The sequence below is a fragment of the Macadamia integrifolia genome, chromosome 8, assembly GCF_013358625.1.
Source record: "Macadamia integrifolia cultivar HAES 741 chromosome 8, SCU_Mint_v3, whole genome shotgun sequence".
In the NCBI taxonomy this organism is placed as follows: Eukaryota; Viridiplantae; Streptophyta; class Magnoliopsida; order Proteales; family Proteaceae; genus Macadamia; species Macadamia integrifolia.
This window is the reverse complement of record NC_056564.1, coordinates 4,867,349-4,887,186: the sequence shown is the minus strand read 5'-3', so window position 1 is coordinate 4,887,186 and position 19,838 is coordinate 4,867,349. Positions and strand designations below refer to the sequence as shown.

At 42.6% G+C, this 19,838-nt stretch overlaps 2 protein-coding genes and 1 non-coding gene across 3 annotated transcripts; 1 reads left to right on the top strand and 2 right to left on the bottom strand.

Moving 5' to 3' along the window:
* The first annotated feature begins 427 nt into the window (after positions 1-427).
* Positions 428-9,464, top strand: LOC122087122 (ERAD-associated E3 ubiquitin-protein ligase component HRD3A-like). Its single transcript, XM_042656126.1, has 6 exons — positions 428-1,089; positions 1,169-1,660; positions 3,571-3,786; positions 6,266-6,589; positions 6,711-6,953; positions 8,852-9,464. Exons 1-6 carry the CDS (start codon positions 535-537, stop codon positions 9,071-9,073), a joined length of 2,052 nt encoding a protein of 683 aa, XP_042512060.1. The 5' UTR covers positions 428-534; the 3' UTR covers positions 9,074-9,464.
* A 382-nt stretch (positions 9,465-9,846) lies between these two features.
* Positions 9,847-19,837, bottom strand: LOC122086230. The gene is made up of 5 exons (XM_042654966.1): positions 19,385-19,837; positions 17,807-17,944; positions 17,384-17,707; positions 10,002-10,251; positions 9,847-9,905 (listed from the first exon to the last, which is right to left on the bottom strand). The coding sequence occupies exons 1-5, from the start codon at positions 19,835-19,837 to the stop codon at positions 9,847-9,849; spliced, it is 1,224 nt and encodes a 407-aa protein (XP_042510900.1).
* On the bottom strand, positions 10,352-10,439 carry TRNAY-GUA. Its single transcript is given in 2 exon segments — positions 10,352-10,387; positions 10,403-10,439. It is a non-coding gene; the product is annotated as a tRNA-Tyr (tRNA).
* Position 19,838: the final 1 nt, after the last annotated feature.

Genomic DNA, 19,838 nt, shown 5'->3' with positions numbered 1-19,838 from the left:
CTCTTAAGTGTACCCAGGCACATCTAACAGCTAGGGGTATATTCTTGGGTGCTGCCAGCTGTTTGATTTGAGCTGGACACTCTTGAGGAACTAGAGAGAATCAGAATCTCACCTTCAAGTCCTTTCAGCCATCGGATGCGTATTGAGAGGGTGTTATTTTATTGTTCTTTGAGCTTCTGAAATACCTTACCTGTTGACGTGGAAGGATCAAAAGCATGACGTATATTAAAGGAATTATTATTTTGAGAGGTGGAAGCTATAACAATGTCACTAATCACTATAAGTTTTCAACAAAAAGAAAAAAAAAACGGTAAGCTTCGGTACCACAATGGCTGAACCTTAAACGGTCTAGTGACTCCGGTCGGACCTCCCACAAGATCCACAACCGTAACAACGACAAATCCTTCAACATCGAGATTGTCAATTCAGAAGACAGAAACACTAATATATCCGAACCATTATATTCATTCCCAATTCTCTTCTTCCCCTCCCAAATTCTAGCGTTTACGAAGATCTAGTACAGATCGAAGAACGATGCATTGCTACACACAAAGACCGATTACACGACTGTTCGTTCTTTTCTTAATCGCTCTCTTCTTTTTCTCTGTAACTGCTCGCCCTTACGTCCTCGTTCTCTCTAAAGATGACCTTAAAGAGAATCCTCCTTCTTCCGCTGAAGACGAGTTATCCAACGATGAATCATCTGAGTGGGACGAGTTCAGGGATTCCGATAACAAGTCCGAAGATGAGCTTGATCCTGGTTCGTGGCGTCCCATCTTTGAGCCTGATTCTGTGGCTGGTTCCACATCGAAGAGCGAGAACGAAGACCTGTATTACTCTGGCATCCACAAAATGGTATCCTCTGTAAGCTCTGGTGATCCGAGATTAATGGAGGAAGCCGCTTCGGAGATCGGGGCAGTTGCGGTTGGTGGATTCCCTTATGCGCAGTCGGCTTTAGGATTTCTGTATGGAACAGGACGATTGAGAGAGCAGGATGGAGCCAGGGCTTTTGTGTATCACCACTTTGCCGCCGTAGGTGGTAACATGCAGTCTAAAATGGCCCTCGCATACATTTACTTCAGACAGGATGTATGAAACCCTAATTATCAGGAGAGAGATTTTTCCCCTTTTTGTTGCGGTTAGATTAACTCTTTCTGCTTGGTTGCAGATGTATGAGGAGGCTGTGAATCTTTACGCTGAATTAGCGGAAGCAGCGGTTTCGAGTTTCTTGATTTCCAGAGACTCCCCTGTGATTGAACACGTTAGATTACATAATGGAGCTGAGGAAAACAAGGAGGCATTGCGGAAGTTACGAGGGGAGGAAGATGAGGACTTCCAAATCACAGAGTATCAGGCGCTTAAGGGTAATGCTGCGGCCATGTACAAAATTGGATTTATCTACTACTTTGGATTAAGAGGAGTGAGGCGTGACCATACCAAGGCATTGTCATGGTTCTTGAAGGCTGTGGAGAAGGGGGAGCCCAGGTCCATGGAGCTTCTTGGAGAGATATATGCAAGGGGAGCTGGAGTTGAGAGGAACTACACCAAGGCGCTGGAGTGGCTCACTCTGGCATCCAAACAACAGCACTTCTCTGCTTACAACGGGATGGGATACTTGTATGTTAAGGGCTATGGGGTAGAAAAGAAGAACTACACTAAAGTAAGTTATCCTTCTTCTTTGGTCTTCTGTTCTTTATTTGGATGTTATCTTCAAATTTAGATTCATGCAGAACACCATGCATTTTTTTCACCTTACGCTGAAACTTCCGTTTCTCTAAAGTCTCTTTGTTCAGGGATGCCGCCTTAGTATTTCTGTTGCCTAAATCTGGCTGAGCCCGTCTTCATAATGTATATCTGAGGCCTTTAAGCTACTTCCATCTTTTGATAGCTGGGATGTCACATAAAGTAGCACCCAAACGAAAAAAAAAGAAAAAAATTTCCACCCAACAATCCATAATACTGTAACTCTGTAAGATAAAATGCCAAATCATAACATTTGGCATCATATTCTGAGAGCTGGATAACTCTTTTGTTACTCCCTACATGCTTACACATGGCTTTATGACCTCCCATTTCGATCCTCCCTAGGTCCAAACATCTAAAGCTACAATGGAACGCAAAATAACCATCCACTTTTAGCTGAGTATTTGATGATTTTCCGGAGATAGTGGGAAATATTGTGTTAAGTAAATTTGACCTTGGGTTGCTCTAGGCTCTGCTTGGATGATTTCCTTTCTAAAGTTGGGCTTCTGAGCTGCACCCCAATGTATAATCTCCAATTGATTTATTGACTATAATAGTATAATATGACTTTTCTCAAGTGCTCCACACCTTAAGCTCCAAGAAAAGAAAAAGGAAATAATATCTCTGAAGCAGATATGATGAGAATTAAAATAAAGTGTCTATGGAAAATGCTCTTTTGAGCCACACCATGAACCACTTATTACTCTGGATGAAGTATTAGTTGTATAGTATTTCAATCATAATTCTCTATGGCTCGAATATGAGAAACTGATTAGCATTTCAGTTGTAGACTTGTAGAGTATGATTTCCTTATAGCTTCACATTCGATTTTAAAGCAACGTTCAGAGTTTTGGTTTCGACCGGGGACTGAAATTTCGGGTTTCAGTCTAAATTCGATTGAAATTTGGTGTATTTCTGTTGTGAATTTTGGTTGGCCATTTCGGTGATCAAATAGTCATATTTTGGCCTGAAATTTCAGGGCAACCTAATGAAGCATCTCTAAATATATTTGAACATTTAATTGTAAGTAAACACATCCATATGTACGCAATACCCCGTTTTATAGTTTCTCTTATATGGCTTATCCTACACATAATTTAATACTAGAACACACAAAATTCAGTTAAAACAACTAAAAAAAATTGCGACTCCATGAAGCTGGAGATTGGCCAACGGTGTTTAATATATATATAAAATTGAGTCCCAACCAAATACAGAAAAAATAAATCCAACTTCGTGAAGGCTCAAATTGGCCTATGGTGTCTAACATATAAAAATTGAAGGTCAAGCACTAAATATTTACCATATTTTTTCACAAAAAAAGTAATTTAAAATACATCCAAATTGGAAACTTACTCTTATTCAGCAAATCGTCATTGTAGTTGCGTTCGCTGTAGTAGTCCCAAACACCTTGTTCCACCGAGACATATAGGTGATTTGGCTCTTCTTTTTTCCCACCTTCTTGTTGAAACTGTTGAAATTCATGAAATGGGTTGAAAATAGATGGTGCAAAATCAATAAATGCGGGAGTATGCATGTCAAATCGACCCCTTTCGTTTTGAGGCTTATATTCGCTAAGTTTCAGTCATATTCCATGTTTCAAAAAATGTTGCAAACATTGGGTCAATTGTTGAAGCAGTGGCTTGGGTTATATGATAATACCCTTGTTGAGTTATGCTACTACATCATCCAAATGGTTATTTTGAGAGTATGTTTCTCTTCTGTTCGTTTTTGAGCCACTTTTAGTTATTTGTTTTTCTGAAGTTTAAGTCATTCTGTTGAATTTGAAATGGGTGCCTATTTTGAAGTGAATGCTTATCATTGTAGGCAAAAGAGTACTTTGAGATGGCTGCCGATAATGAGGAGCCTGGTGGGCACTATAACCTGGGGGTGTTGTATCTGAAAGGAATTGGTGTTAAAAGAGACGTTAGGTTAGCATGCAAGTTTTTCATCACAGCAGCTAATGCTGGGCAGCCGAAGGCGTTTTACCAATTGGCAAAAATGTTCCATACAGGTGTTGGGCTTAAGAAAAATCTTGCTATGGTAAGTCCTTTCTATTTGTGCTTTCATGCTTATGAACTCCTTTTTTGTTCACCAAATTTGTGCAATTATGTTTTTCGCTTGTAGGGTTAAGCCATTTTCCCCCTTCTCCTGTACTATTTTAATTTTATTGGGAAACATTCTTTTTACAACAATATTAAATGCCTCAAAAGGCTAGGGTGAAGACCTCTAAGTGCATATGAACCCAGACATAACCCCAATCATAATGGTTTAAAAGGCCCTGATATTGATCTAGATCTGGCAACCCCTTTCCTGGTAACCAAATCTGCCATGTTATTCACTCACCCTGGCTTCTGTTGACCCAAATATCACATGTGCGAATCTCTATTGTTTATCTTCTTTGCAATCAGCCTATGCTATTGCCAAATGAGTCACCCTCCACAAATAAATTTGAAAATCCTCTTTGGATGGCAAACTCTTACCCTGCTCATAGTGTTAGAATCGCAGCCCTTTAGGGGTTGGCCTATCCAATAGTGTGAAAGTGAGCTTTTGTTGGTTCCTATGAATCTTCCTACTCCCAATGCACCCGGCACCAAGCAAGGACGCATCAAAGTTAAATTTGACCACTCCGTGTAGCAGTGGGTGCCATGACTGCATCCTTCTCTCTCTAAAGGGGTTGGAGAAATGTCCATTCTCCCAGGCTCTGGATTATTATTTGTTGACCTATATGTATTTGTAAGTCCTTGCTTTGCTCTGTTGCTGTCTGATTTTGAATTATGGGTTAGAATGAATTACCTTTTCATTCAATTAAGTGAACAAGTGACGTGCACAACATCTATGTCCATCCACAGATTGAAAGCTTTATGCCATGTGGAGTGTCTCCAATTTTTCCTTCTCTACTAACTATATTTCACTCTAACATGGTAGTTTGGACTGTATTCTTCTTGGATGAGGCCTCCATGAAACATTTCCCATTAGCATATTTTCTCTAATGACAGGACCCTTTGGTGTTTCCTAATGCAAATTCGCAATTGGTTCTTTACATTGTTGTGCTTTTATTTCAATATTATTACACTTATAATAGCCGACCCCATTAAGTTGGGATAAGGCTGAGTTTGTTGTATTATTACACTTATAATAAATAATGTGCATTGCATAAGAAAAGGAACTTTTTTTTTTATTGTAAAAGTTTTTTATGAGGGTATTAGAAACCAGTTGGGGGTTGCACCAATCCAGGACGAGCTCAGTGAGAGCCGGTTGAGATAGCATGGCCATGTACAACGGAGACCATTGGATGCCCCCAATAAGGACGAATGACCGGATTCAGTTGGAGGGAGCCAGAAGAGGTAGGGGCATGCCTGAATTGACTATTGAAGAAGTGATAAAAAAAGATATGCATATGGTTGGGCTCAATTCCAGTGCGACCACAAATAGAGTTTTGTGGAGGATGAGGACCCATGTAGCCGACCCCTTGTACGGGTTGTTCCTGTGATTTGTCTTTGACTACTGTTTTATTTTCTTCTCTTACCTCTCTCTCTTCATTTTAATTCTTTTGTGTTGCATTATTTTATCCATTTTTTCCATTTCGGATCCATGTAGCTGGCCCCATTTAGTTGGGATAAGGTTGTGATTGCTGTTGTAAAAGTTTTTTATGAATCAGAATCTATCACCTTATATATATATATTTCCTAATAGTCCTATACTTGAGAGTTGAGGCGTTAAAGTATGAGTCAGCATTCTTCTGGATGAATTTTAACCTTAGTTTTCTTATACATCCTAGTATCTGTAATTTTACCCCCTTTTCTTATTCTGAATGTATCTATATTTGACCTTTGCATTAACAGAGATAAAACCTTTCCCTTGCAATATCTAGAAGCAACCAGCTGACAAATCAGAAGAACTGAAATGAAAATAGTCCGGTTGGTCTCATTGATCTCAGATTCTCAAGTCATTTAATAAAACTAATTCTAAGAATCTTACTGATAGGAAAACCAGCTTTTTCAGGAGAAACTCTTGCTTTGGTATTTGTATATCTTAATAATTCTCAAGTCTTATATAAACATGGTTTGACTCGAGGAACAACCCTTCTTAGGAGATTTGTCTTCCACCTATTGCAATCTCTGAAAGCATGAACAACGCATATATCCAATTTCAAATGTTGAAAAATACTTAAAATGCCTTTGCACCACTGCCATATAGCTCAAAATTGGTTTGTACGAGGGGTCGAGTATGGATATTCTAAACTGGGAGACCCAGATTTTGGCAATCATTCTAGATACTGGATATGCTCTAGGTTATATCCCGTCAGATATGATTAGCAGGACTCCTTGGTAACAATCAATAAACAAATAATGCAAAAAATAAGATGAGAATTAAAAATAAAATAAAATAAAATAAAGCTTCTCAAAAAACACAAAGAAGAAATCTGACACCGCTCATTTGCCTTAATAGATAAGCCTGTATGTTGAATTCAATAGATAAGCATATATGTTTCCTGATAGTTGAATTCTGCTCTGTTCAGGCAACTGGCTTGTACAAGTTAGTTGCAGAGCGGGGACCTTGGAGTTCATTATCAAGATGGGCTTTGGAGTCATACTTGAAGGGTGAAGTGGGAAAAGCATTCCTGCTGTACTCAAGAATGGCGGAGCTAGGATATGAGGTGGCACAAAGTAATGCTGCATGGATTCTTGACAGATTTGGTGAACGCAGTATGTGCATGGGAGAGGCTGGGCTTTGCACAGATGCAGAAAGGCATCAACGTGCACATTCTCTGTGGTGGCAGGCTTCAGAACAGGGTAATGAACACGCTGCTCTTCTGATTGGTGATGCATATTACTATGGCCGGGTATGTATCTTACTAATAAGCCTATCTGAGCTCTAAGAGCTGAAAATTCGCTTATAATTCTCTCCCTCTTTCTGAGTATCTGCTCATCTTAAATTCACTCTTTATTCTCTTTTAATTGCAGGGTACAGAAAGAGATTATGATCGTGCAGCAGAGGCTTACATGCATGCTAAATCACAATCCAATGCACAAGCCATGTTCAACCTTGGATACATGCATGAGCATGGCCAAGGGCTTCCTTTTGATCTTCATCTCGCCAAGCGATATTATGATCAGGCCCTAGAGAATGATCCAGCCGCCAAATTGCCCGTCACACTGGCTCTCATGAGCTTGTGGATAAGAAAAAATTATGCCAGTAGCTTCCTGGTGAGATTATTGGGTCCTGAGTTTCTTTCATTAAGAAATAAGAAATTTACTCACAATCGTAGACTGTTTCAATGGCTTTTCACAAAGTGTTTCATTTTTCTATGCAATTAATAGACAGGTATATATATGAAGAAGCTACCATCATTGTTCTAAATCTTGGGATTGGGATCATTTGTATTGGCCGAACCACCTGATCCTGGTTGATACAATTCAATATTCTGTGAATATCAGCTTGTATTGGGATGGATTGGCTGATCTCTCTTGGGATCAGAAGTGTCTGATCCAGTTTCCAATTCCAAGATTTAAAATTGTAGCTACTTGTACAAGATAAAATACCCAATAGAAACATATTTTCGCACCATTTTAAACCTATATGTGCTCTTTCAAAGTGGATTAACAAGAAACTTTATCATTCACCTCATTTTCAACTCTTAAATGTGAACAGTATCCTTCCCATCTAAGATACTCAGACTTTATCTCCCATGGTTGGTAAGGGAAGGACTTCAAGTTGGACTCAAATACTGGATAGATAACAAAAAATATTTATTTGAATATAAAGTCATAATTAATATGTTTTCAGTAAAATTTAAATTGCTAATTTAGACAGTTTATATCTACAAAAGAACTCGATGTATAAATATATGGGTAGCTGATACCAAACAGTCATAATGCTGTGACTGATGTGAAGGACAATGTGTGCAGAATTCCTGATGCACCAGGATCTGATAAAACTTGAATTGCATCTATGAGCTGGAAAATCAGGAACTATGTTTGAATCTCATCCATTTTGAGTCTAGTCAAAACTGGAGTTGTTGACCGACTCAATTAGATTTATGAGGCTGGGCTGGTTGAGTTATTGACTTATCTTAGTGACGGGACTAGGGTCACTAAACAGCGAGTAACACCCAACCCAACAACAGGGCCGATGGGTAATGTGATACAGAAAGCATAGCCGCTTCTTATCAGTAACAACATGCTAGTAATAATCCTAAGAAATGTGCCAACAGTATAGGGAATCGACACTAAAGTTAATCTATTGAGTGGGTCTTGTCAGTGAGGTTTACTGAGATCAGATTGAGAGTTAAAGTTGTTCTAGTTTTGGCAAATGATTGTTAGAAGAAATATTCTTGTGTACTTACTTAGCTACAATGTAAAATATTTTTTTGGTGGTTAGACAGCAATGCAAAACAATTTTGGGTGGTTATTGGATTCTTGTGTAGTTAATCAATAGTATTGCTGTCTACTACATCCAGTGTGTACTTAACTGACATGAATTAGGAGGAAAGAAAAGGGGCAACAAGTAATACAAGTAACAATGTATTTCTGCAGAAATAGGTTGTTGTTTGTACTATCGGGGTTCGCCTCATGTAGGATTTTGATTTGGCCAATCAAGGGTGTAGTTGACTGTCTGGATTTGCAGCATGGAGAATGGAGCATGTATTCATCAGTTCTTTTGTCAAGTAGCAGCTGGTTTGTATTTTCAGTAATCATTTTCTTCTCCAAACAGAAGTTAGGAATATACTTTCATGCTTTCTTCTTTTTCCCATTTGGAGAGCAGAGAATGTGCCACATAGGTGAGGGGTTGAACCTTATTGGGCCAACCAGCCAGCTACCACCTTTATAACCCTGGTTGGACAGCCAGAGACCTGGCCTCTGAGTACAAATCAACCAACCCTGGTACATCATCAATTTGTCTGGTGTTCTATGTAATTGTAAAAATAGCTCGTAATGTTTTTATTCCGTTATTTCAGATTCATTTGCATAATGTTGTACTTGAAGTTTCTCCAGTGCTTGATACTGCCATTCTTGAAGAGAGATTTCATTTTAGCTGATCTATGTTCTTCGGCCATTCACTGACCCCAGACTCCAACTGTTGACCTTCTATTTTATCTTTTCAGGTCGAATTGATTGATTCATTGCCAGAAGCCTATCCAAAAGTGGGAGCGTGGATAGAGAATGTGATCATGGATGAAGGGAACGCGACAATCCTTACTCTCTTTGTTTGCCTCTTGACGGTTCTCTACCTACGTGATAGGCAAAGAAGGCATGCAGCTGCTGTCCCTGCAGACGTGCCCCTCCCAATCCAACCCAATGAGATCGATGCACCCGGTCCCAATTAGTTATAACAATGGTGGTTCTCCTCACTGTTGAAGGTTGTAATCAGGAATTTTTCAGGATCCCGTAGTATACAAATTTCCCAATGATTGTCCTGTGATCAAAACTTCAGGGAAAAAAAAAGAAAAGAAGAGATCCCCAGGGATGAAGGAGAAGGTCCAGCACCTGAGAGAATACGAGTGATGATTTAGAGGGGAAAATAGTCCTACAAATGGGAGGAATTGTCAATATATAATTCATGTGGTTCGATCAAAGGACCTGAGTTATTATTATCAACAAAGAAAAAAGGAAAAAATCAGAGGACTTAAGAGTTTTTCTCCAAGGGAAATGTGTAGAAGCCTTAATTTTTAACCTCATTATCTTCTTTAAATTCTTCTCGTCAGTTAGATTGTAAAATGTGGTACAAAGGATTTGCTGGTGGACCATGTTGCCCCTTCCAGACTCTGTTGTAGTGGGAGCCTCTAGTGCTGGGTTGTTCTCTCTTTGTGGCTCATGTACCGTGATCAGACGTCAGTAAAAAATTAGGGTTCTAATTCAAACATAAAGTACAGACCTGCCTTACATAACACATTTTTCCCATTCTCAATAGGTCAGAGTTGCTCAAAAGGTTTGTGTCCTTTTAATGTTTCTTCTTTGTTTTAATTCTGAACAGCAGGGGATTTATTTGTTGGTAAAAAGTTGTGGTTCTTTCACCAAAAAAAAAAAAGTTGTGTTCATCTAATTCCTTTTCCCACTCAAATCTCTATACAAACTATACAATTTTTTGTGGGATTGATTTTTATAGCCGAGAAATCTTCCACTCAATGGAGAATAAGTATAGCGAAGAAACATCTAATCCTGGTTAGCAAACAAAGGGAAATTTTTAAATTGAACACAAAGCGCAATAGCTGCAGAGTCAGATTCAATTCATAATTTGGATAGCCCCAAATTTACTCTTAGATACAAACTGAATTGCATCTCTCATATGATCTCTGAAAATTCCACCAATTCCAACTCTGTCGAAATTGCCCAATGAAAGCTTGCACCGTTGTAACTTCGCTAGAGCAGGATCATTGTAACATGGCCGGAACATGATCATTGTAACGTGAACGGAGTAGGACGAGTGGGAATAGCGAAGCCCAATTTTCTTGAGCAAGAGAGATCTATTGCCATAACAATGGAGTCCATCAGAGTAGGCTTGACTCTTTCAAATGCCACAAAAACATTTTGATAATCATATCCAGTCTTTGTCTTCCTTCATATCACCTAACAACTCTTTGATTTAAAAAAAAAAAAAAAAAAGATCCGACCTGCCGGATTCGAACCAGCGACCTAAGGATTATTCTGTTTTACAACTACAGTCCTCCGCTCTACCAACTGAGCTAAGGTCGGATTGTTTATAAAACATCCGCCTTTATTAATTATTATATGTATTATAAATGTGACATGAACATTGGCCATCTTCTTTTTATCTAAAAAAGAGGAAAAATGAGGCATTGGATCCGGATTTTCATTTGGATGGCTGATTCTAAGGTACAATGAGATCTTGCTCCACTTGGACATCCTATATCCTACATGTGTATCTTATTTATGTTTGCTAATAAAATGAGCAATATCATTCAACTCATTCCACTCTTTGTATACTCTCTTATGTAGAAATGCAACTCTAAAACGATGCAGAAGATAATAAAAAAATAGAACAAATAATGCACACAGATTTACGAGGTTCGACAAGGTTGCCTACGTCCTCGGTGAGATGAGATCCTGCTTCACTATCAATGGAGAATAGGGTTATAGCGCTCGTCCTCACACCTCTCAGTATTACTTGCATTACAGAGAAAGAAACCCTTGCTACAAATATATAACGAAAAACCCTAATCCAAAAAGTACACAATTGCCCTGGATTAAACTGTGACGGAATACAAGACATTGTACACCAACATCTTAATGATTTAGAAATTTAGCATGGTGTTTTTTCTTTTTTTATGGTCGAATTCCAATGGTGAAGCACAGTGCAACTAAAGATAGTGATGGTTATGGGTAATCATAGGATAGTTCTTACTTGATTTTAAACGCAAGGGATCAATCCTAGAACCAGTCTCATTAATTATACGGTTTCAAAATTAAGATCCAATCTCGTTTAATAATGGGAAAGTCTCGTATTAGTTTCTTGATGGTTCTAGCTAAACATCCTTTTTTTTTTTTGGTAGAAGAAAGATATTTATAGTAAATGAGTAACAACTCTAGAAGAAGCTCTAGAAGAAACATAGCGATGTGGAAAGGATCCATTACAATCATCCAAAAGGATGGGCGAAATAAAAGCAGGGGAAGAGGTCTCCCAAACAACCAAACCAGTCCAATTACAACCAAAATTAGCTAGTGAATCTGCGATCAAATTTCCTTGCGATAACAATTCTGAAACACCATAATGGGGAAACAAGAAACAAGGTGAAGACAATCCTCTATAATTTGACTAATTCACCAAGGAATGTTGGTTGAGTGATGCTCAAGAAGATTGAACACCATTAAGTTATCACTCTCCACAATGATAGTATGAAAACCCCAATTAGCAGCAGGAGAAAGGACTTGATGAACTACCAAAGCTTTAGCAACGAAAGCACAAGAAAATTTACAGTACTAGCAAACCCCAAAAGAAGAACACCTTTATCCCTTGGAATTCCACCAAAGCCAGCAACTCTAGGATACCCAAGGGAGGAGCCATCCACTTTTTTTTTTTTTGGTAGGACGAGCCATCCACTTTAAACTTCATAAAACCCAAACATTCAAAAAATCCAAAATTTTAAGGTCAACAAATCACTTCCCCAGTTGAAGATACTTCTGACTTCACAAAAAAATTTGGGTTGGTTGCAAGGACATTAGGACTACGTACAAAGTCATTCCAAGTTCCAATCTAGTTTTAGCCTATTTGAGTTTTTCTTTTCTTCCCTAATGGATGTCTATTTCAAATATGAAAAAAGAAAGTTCTTATCTACTGCTGCCATTATTTCTACTTGTTACTGTCGAAAATCCGTATGAGCCGACTCTGCACAACCACAAAAGGTAGAGGCCCGGAGGTATCTCCGGGATTAGTCCTCCGATGCCCAAGTTAGTGATCGGCAGAACAGTGTTTTTATAGGAGTAATGGTGGGTGTCGGCATACCTCCTCTAGGTTCATTTTCGGTTCCCTCTTATAGGGTTTCTCGGCCTAGGGTTTCGGGAACCCCTCCTTGGGAATCTTCTCCTCACGTGGTAAGAAGCCTTGCGGCCTCTATCGGATGGGAGACACGTGTCCCTCCCTCGGATGCCACGTGCCCTCGCTTTATTGGGTGACAAATTCTGTTATATCAACAGCCCCCTTACTTTCACTAGGAGACTCTTTAGTGGGAGTAACTACCTAATTTCTCTTTCGAGTGCCCCTTCAACTTCGGCTTCGGCGTTCGTTTTGAAAACAAGATCTTCGGTCAGGTCTGCTCGGCCTTAGCCTGAGTCACCTACCGATGTTCTAACCTTCGATCAGGTCCACTCGGCCTTGGCTTGAGTCCCCTACAGAGATTGTGACATTCGGTCAGGTCCACTCGGCCTTGGCCTTAGTCCCCTACCGAGGTTGTGACATTCGATCAGACCCACTTAGCCTTGACCTGAGTCCCTTACCGAGGTTATGACCTTCGGTCAGATCCACTCAGCCTTGGCCTGAGTCTCCTACCAAGATTGTGACCTTCGGTCCGATCCACTTGGCCTTGGGTTGAGTCCTCTACCGAGGTTGTGTCCTTTGGTCGGGTCCACTCGACCTTGGCCTGAGTCCCCTACCAAGATGGTGACCTTCGGTCAGGTCCACTCAGCCTTGGCCTGAGTCCCCTACCGACGTTGTGACCTTCGGTCAGGTTTGCTCGACCTTTGCCTGAGTTTCCTACAGAGGTTGACCTTTGGTCAGGACTGCCCAGCCTTTACCTGAGCCCCCAACTGAGGTTGTGACCTTCGGTCAGGTCCACTCGGCCTTGGCCTGGGTCCCCTACTAAGGTTGTGACCTTAAGTCAGTTCTGCTCGGCCTTGGCCTGAGCTTCCTATAGAGGTTGACCTTTGGTCAGGACTGCCCGACCTTTACCTGAGCCCCCAATCGAGGTTGTGACCTTCGGTCAGGTCTGCTTGGCCTTGACCTGAGCTTCCTACAGAGGTTGACCTTTGGTCAGGACTACCTGGCCTTTGCTTGAGCCCCCAACCGAGGTTGTGACCTTCGGCCAGGTCTGCTTGAATCCATGCATGGCGATACGCTCGTACGCTTTGCTCGAGTGTACTTTGGGAACCCCCGTCAATGACATGTACTGCATTTAATGAGGTTGGAGAGACATATCGATGCACTATTGCTTACAAATAGTATCACTTTCTCTCATTTTGTCATCTTCTACTCATTTCTTTGACCCTTCATCCTTCGTCCTTAACTTTCCTCTAATCTTTGGTTCGGCCAATCATTTAGAAGTAAGTTATGTCTAGCTCTTAGGTAGTGGCCCCTCGTCATCCGAGAGCACGGTTTCTAGGCATCGGAGTCCGGGTCAAGTCCAAGGGATGTCCTCGGACTCGTCCTCCACATCCACATCTTTGGATGTCTCCTCGTCCTCTACCGCTAGTGACATGAGTGGTGGAGGTATTAAGGAGGGGCATCTCAACTCCAGGGCCTAGGCAAACGAGTCCCTGGAGGTCGAAGCCAAGTTTCAACCTTGACCGAGGGGGAGCTAATGGAGCTCCGCGCTTTATGTAGTATCCCGGACGAGTTCGTCCTTCTGATATCGAGGCCTAAAAATAGAGCAAGCTACCAAAATCCTAAAGAGCTTCGCTTCTATTGGGATGCCTTCAAGGCCAGGCTTCGGCTTCCCCTATACCTTTTCTTCAGCTAGGTGTTTCAGCACTATGGCACCTCTCCAGCCCAGTTGACCCCGAACGGGTGATGACAAGTCCTCAGTTTCATCGTCTTCTTCTCTCGGATGGGGAGACCTCTCTCCCCTCCTCTCTTCCTCAAATGTATGTCTCTCGGTTCTAGTAAGGGGGACTCGGTTCCTCCCTTCCTCTCTTCCTCCGATTTTTGAACCGATACCCAACCTCGATTTATGGTTGAAAGTTGAAGTTCTTTTTTGTGAGGGTGTCCGAAGGGTTCCCCTTCAGTAATATTTGGGACATCCCAGACCTGAAGGACGGGAACTCTACACCTACCCTCTTTGGGACAGATGCAAAGTCACTGTCGATGGCCAAGGATAAGGCCCTCCGTCAGCCTGTCGAGCCCAGTAGCCTCCAGTCAGATGCCTTCCTGTTCCTATTCGGGGCTTAGCCCTGGTGAGTCTTAGGTTTGCACATGTTTTTGCTTTGGATTTAGCATTCTCATACTGATCTTGACCCTCTTTGTTACAGTGTAAATTTTGAGAGCAGAAGCCAGAGTTACCGCGGTCGAGAGACAGGACCAGCTGAAGGAGGCCAGGGCCTTAGACGCCCAACAGAGGCAGCTGAAGAAAGGCAAGAAAAGAGTGGCTCCGACTTCCAATGCCCTCCTAAGGAAGAAGCCTAGATCCAAAGACCCTACCACCGAGGCTGTTCAGGCGTTGGAGGCCCCAAGCCGCGACCAATCCCTCCGAGAGCCTCCTCCCCTGGTGCTGACTTCTGAAGCCAAAGGCAGTCATTCTCAGGTCGAAGTTGGGTTTGTCCCTCAGTGGTCCATCAAGGAGGGCGAAACACTTTCCATTGGGCGGGTTACCCGAGAGCTCGTCTAGAAGGGGAGCCTGCCAGGAGATGCGGCCGAGGCCCAAAGCCAAGGGACCAAGGCCATGATCACAAGCACTTGCGTGTTTATAGCAGTGGTAATCTTCGGCCTTCGGCCTTTAGTAGTTTTTCTCTTTTTTTTTTTCATTTTTTTTCTAACTATTGATCTCTTTCAGGCTCAGAACCAAGTTAGCCAACTGAGCATCCGGGCCAAAGCCCTAGCGAGGGACCTCGAGGTGTCCGAACGTAAAAAGTCAGCACTTGACAAGGAACGCACAATCGTCCTCAAGAAAGTGGAGCATCTGGAGGCCAACCTCCTCTATGCATAGCAGGAGATCGATCAAAAGCTCAAGGAATTGGAGGTGCAGATGGTCACGAAGCTGAGGAGGCAGAAGCCCAAGCCGTCGAGAGCTACAAGTCCTTTGAGGACTTTCGAGAGGTGGTAAAGTGCGCGATCACCCCTGGATTCATCATGGACGCCACCGATGTTCGAGACTGGGTCCTTGAACATCATCTCGAGGTATCATTCAAGGGGAGTGGCCTCATCTTTGAGGGGACGCCGATGCAGCTCCTGCTACCACCAAGGTCGCAGATGGAGAGGATAGCGGCAGTGAGGGAGAGGGGGTCTAGGTTTCTTGTGAGGTCCTTCTTACTTCTGGGAGAGGAGACTCCGATGTAGACCCTGTCGACCATGCCGGGGACCTAGCCATCCCTCCTGCAGACGCTCCATGAGGCTTCTCTTTGTAACTTAGACTTTTTTTTGTAATTTTGGCCTTCGAGCATCTTCATGTAATTTTGGCCTTCGGGCATCTTAATGTAATTCTAACCTCCGGGCGTCTTCATATAATTTTCGCCTTCTGGCATCTTCATGTAATTCTGGCCTTCAGGCATCTCTATGAACGAAATGCTTTTTGTTCAGATTTGTCTCATCGATTCACCTTTTGCCCTTTTTTTTTTTTGCAATCCCAAAGACCGATTATGAATCTGAAGGTATTTTTCAGATCTTCGGCCTACAAGTGGGGTATGAAGGTTGAAGCTCTCATTCAAGTGGTGGGAGCCCTTTATCACAAGGTTTGGTCCTGTTGAGGCATTGGTTCGACGGTGGGGGAATAAAGGCCAAGGCTCCCTCGCACCTCGGGTTGTCTTCATTCAGCCCCCGTCACAGGTGCTTCCTTCGTAACCCCTACCTATTGTTGGCTCTCAACTAAGGTCCTATCTAAGGTTTCTGGTCAAGTCTGCTCTGCCTTGGCCTAAGCTCCCAACCAAGGAAGTGCCTTATATTAGCAACTATTAGGAAGCGACTGCCGTAACCCAGCTCACATATTTATGAAATGAAAATCCTTCAGAGTGTTTGTGATGGAGAGTTACAACTTGGAAGTGCTTAGGGAAAAAAATTACGAAATGTAAATGTAAATGTGCATGCTACTTCACTACTGATAGAATTTCCTCAAGTTCTTCGAGTTCCGTGATCGGGGTACCTTTTCTCTCCCCGTAGTCTCTAGGTGATAGGACCCTGGTCGTATTATCCTCAAGACTCTGTAAGAACCTTCCCACTTTGGAGCTAACTTTCCTTGATGCCTCGGGTCTGATATCTCTACCCTTCTGAAGATGAGGTCACCCATTCTGAACTCATTCCTTTGGACTTTGGAGTTGTAATGCCTTGCAACCTTTTGTTGGTAGGCGGCAATCCTTTCTTGCGAGGTGTCTCTGACTTCAGTCAAGAGGTCTAAATTAGCTCAGAGTCCTTTATTGTTTTCTTCTTCATTGTAATACTGGATCCAATGGGTTACGGCTCCTACCTCCACCAAGAGTATAGCTTCGGTGTCGTAGGTTAAAATGAAGAGTGTTTCTCCGGTGGCTGATCTCTCAGTCGTGCGGTAAGCCGAAAGGATGTTGTACAACTCTTCTGCCTATGACCCTTTGGCATCATCCAATCTCTTCTTTATTCCTTGGAGCAGGGTATGATTGGTTACCTCTGTCAGTCCGTTGGTTGATGGGTAACCGACAGATATTTTCCTATGGTCGATGCCAAGGGTATCACAAAACAAGCCAAAAGTTAAGGTGACGAACTGAGTTCCATTGTCCGTTACCACCACCTAAGGGATTCCGAATCGATAGACTATTGCCCTCTCGAAGAAGTCCCTTACATTCTTTTCAGATATCGTAGCCAGTGCTTCAGCTTTTACCCATTTTGTGAAGTAATCTACCGCCACCACTATAAATTTTCTTTGCCTCGTGGCCAGGGGGAATAGGCCCAGGATGTCCATTTTCCACATGGCAAATGGTACCGGGCTTGATAGGGAGGAAAGCTCAGTAGAGTGCTACCGTGGGACGGGGGCGAACATTTGACACTTAACGCACTTCTTGATGAATGACTCTACGTCCTTCCTCATGGTCGGCCAGAACAGGCCCTGCCTCATCACTTTATGGGTTAAGGCCCGGGCTCCCAAGTGTTGGCCGCATATCCTTTCATGTACTTCTCGGAGTACGTACTCATCATCGACAGGGTTCAGGCACTTGAGGTACGGTGTGGTGAACCCTATTTTGTATAGCGTCTCGTCCTTCAATAGAAAGTGTGCGGACCGCATTCGTACCTTCCTTGCCTCGTCCCTGTCCTTGGGGAGTGTTCCTTCCTTCAGGTATTCGATTATGGCATCCATCCAGCTAGGGCCGTGCTCACCAACGGATAATACCTCATAAGGCTCTTCGGTACTTAGTTGGGGTAATACTTCAAAATACACCGATCGTCCAAGGGCTGTGAAGTCAAAGGTGGCCAATTGTGACAGCACGTCTACGCTGGCATTCTCTGCCCACGGCACATGCTTTACCTCAAACTCCTTGAAGGTTGTTGCTTTCTCTCGCATTGTCTTTAAGTACTTGGCCATTCTCTGTTCCTTAGCTTTATAGTCCCCATTCACCTATCACACCATGAGCTATAAGCTATTGTGCACTACTAACTCTTGTACCATCAGGGCCCGCGTCAGGTTTATTCTGGGTATTAGGGCTTTGTACTCAACTTCATTGTTGAAGGCATCGAAGTTGAACTGTATTGCACACTCGATTTTGAATCCTTCAGGGCTAACAAGTATGATCCCAGCACCGCTCCCGGCACTATTGGATGCACCATCCACATACAATGTCCAAGTCCTTTCTGCCTGAGACTCAACAGACTCCTGGGGTTCATCTGTTAGCGTTGTCTCGGCTATGAAGTCCGCTAGAGCCTATGCTTTTATTATGGTTCTTGGCTTGTATTGGATGTCGAATTCTCCTAATTCTATGGCCCAGTTTACTATTCGGCCAGACATATCCGACCTCTGTAGTATCTTCTTCAGAGGTTGGTCTGTGAGCACACACACCGTATGTGACTGAAAATAGGGCCTCAGCTTTCTTGCCGCTATCACCAGGGCGTATGTTACTTTCTCCACCTTCCTGTATCTCGTTTCTGCATCCAAAAGGGTTCGACTAACGTAATATATTGGTCATTGTTGTCTTCCTTCTTCCTTTATCAGTACCGCGCTCACTGCTATTGCCGATACAACTAGGTATAACTGTAAGTTATCCCCCGTATTTGGCTTCGTCAGTAGTGGGGGCGTCGCTAGGTACTCTTTCAATAGTTCGAAGTACTTTTTGCACTCTTTTGTGGCCTCAAACTTTTTTGACCCTTTCAAGGTTTTGAAGAAAGGAAGGTGCTTATCAGCTAACATAGACATGAACCGTCCTAGGGCGGCAACTCTACCTGTGAGCTCTTGGACTTGCTGCACATTATGTGGTTACCTCATATCTCGAATAGCCTGTATCTTTACCAAATTGGCTTCGATTCTCCTCTTCGAAACGACGAAGTTGAGGAACTTTTCTGATGCTACTCCGAACGTGCACTTTGTTGGATTCAGCTTCATGCCATATTGCCTTAATACTTGGAATGCCTTTTCTAGGTCTCGAATATGGTGTTCCGCTTTCAGGCTTTTCACTAGCATGTCATCCACGTACACCTCCATAGTCTTGCCGATCATCCCCTTAAAGATCTTGTTCACTAACCTTTGATAAGTGGCCCCCACATTTTTTAGTCCGAAGGGCATTACGTCGTAGTAGTAAAGTCCTCCCTTGGTCACGTAGGATGTCTTCGGGACATCTTCCTTACACATCTTGATCTAATTGAATCCCGAATACGCGTCCATGAAGCTCAGCGCCTCATAACCTGAAGTGGCATCGATGAGAAGGTCTATCTTTGGTAAGGAGTAGCTGTCTTTTGGGCATGCCTTGTTTAAATCCGTGAAGTCGATGCAGATCCTCCAATTCCCGTTTGCCTTTGGGACCATATCCACGTTGGATATCTATTCAGGGTATTAGATTTCGAGGATGAACTTTGCTCCTAGTAACTTCTCTAACTCCTCATCTATCTTCTACTGCCTCTCAGGGGCAAAGGTCCTCTTCTTCTGTTATACCAGCTTTTTAGTCGGGTCGATACTCAGAAGATGCTTTATTGCTTCTCGGTCTATCCTAGGCATGTCTGAGGCTGACCAGGCAAAGATGTCAGAATTGGCTTGAAGGAATGAGATGAGTTTTTCCTATTGTTGTCTTGGCATTATAGCCCCTACTTGGAATTGGCGAGTACTATCCCCTTCTTTGGCTTCAACTTGTATCAGCTCCTCTGTCAGTTCTCCCCTCTGATAATTTGTATCATCACGTAAATCTTCTATCAGGAGTGCTTCACCTGCCTTTCCCTTTCCCCATAAGGTGGTGGCATAGCACTTTCGAGATGCCTCTTGATCAACTCGACACTCCCCAACCCCATTCTTAGTTGAGAACTTCATCTTGAGGTGTGGTGTGGAGACGACAGCTTTTAATAAGTTTAAGCCGACTCTCCCTAGTATGGCGTTGTACGCTAAAGTGATGTCTACTACTAGGAAGTTGATCATAACTGTTACCTGACGGTCTCCAGCGTCTGCCCTTATCGACAGCTCAACCGACCCTTCTACTTTAACCGGGGTGTCCAAGAACCCTTGCAACGGGTGTTCGACCTTATTCAGTTTTCTTTTATCTAGACCCATC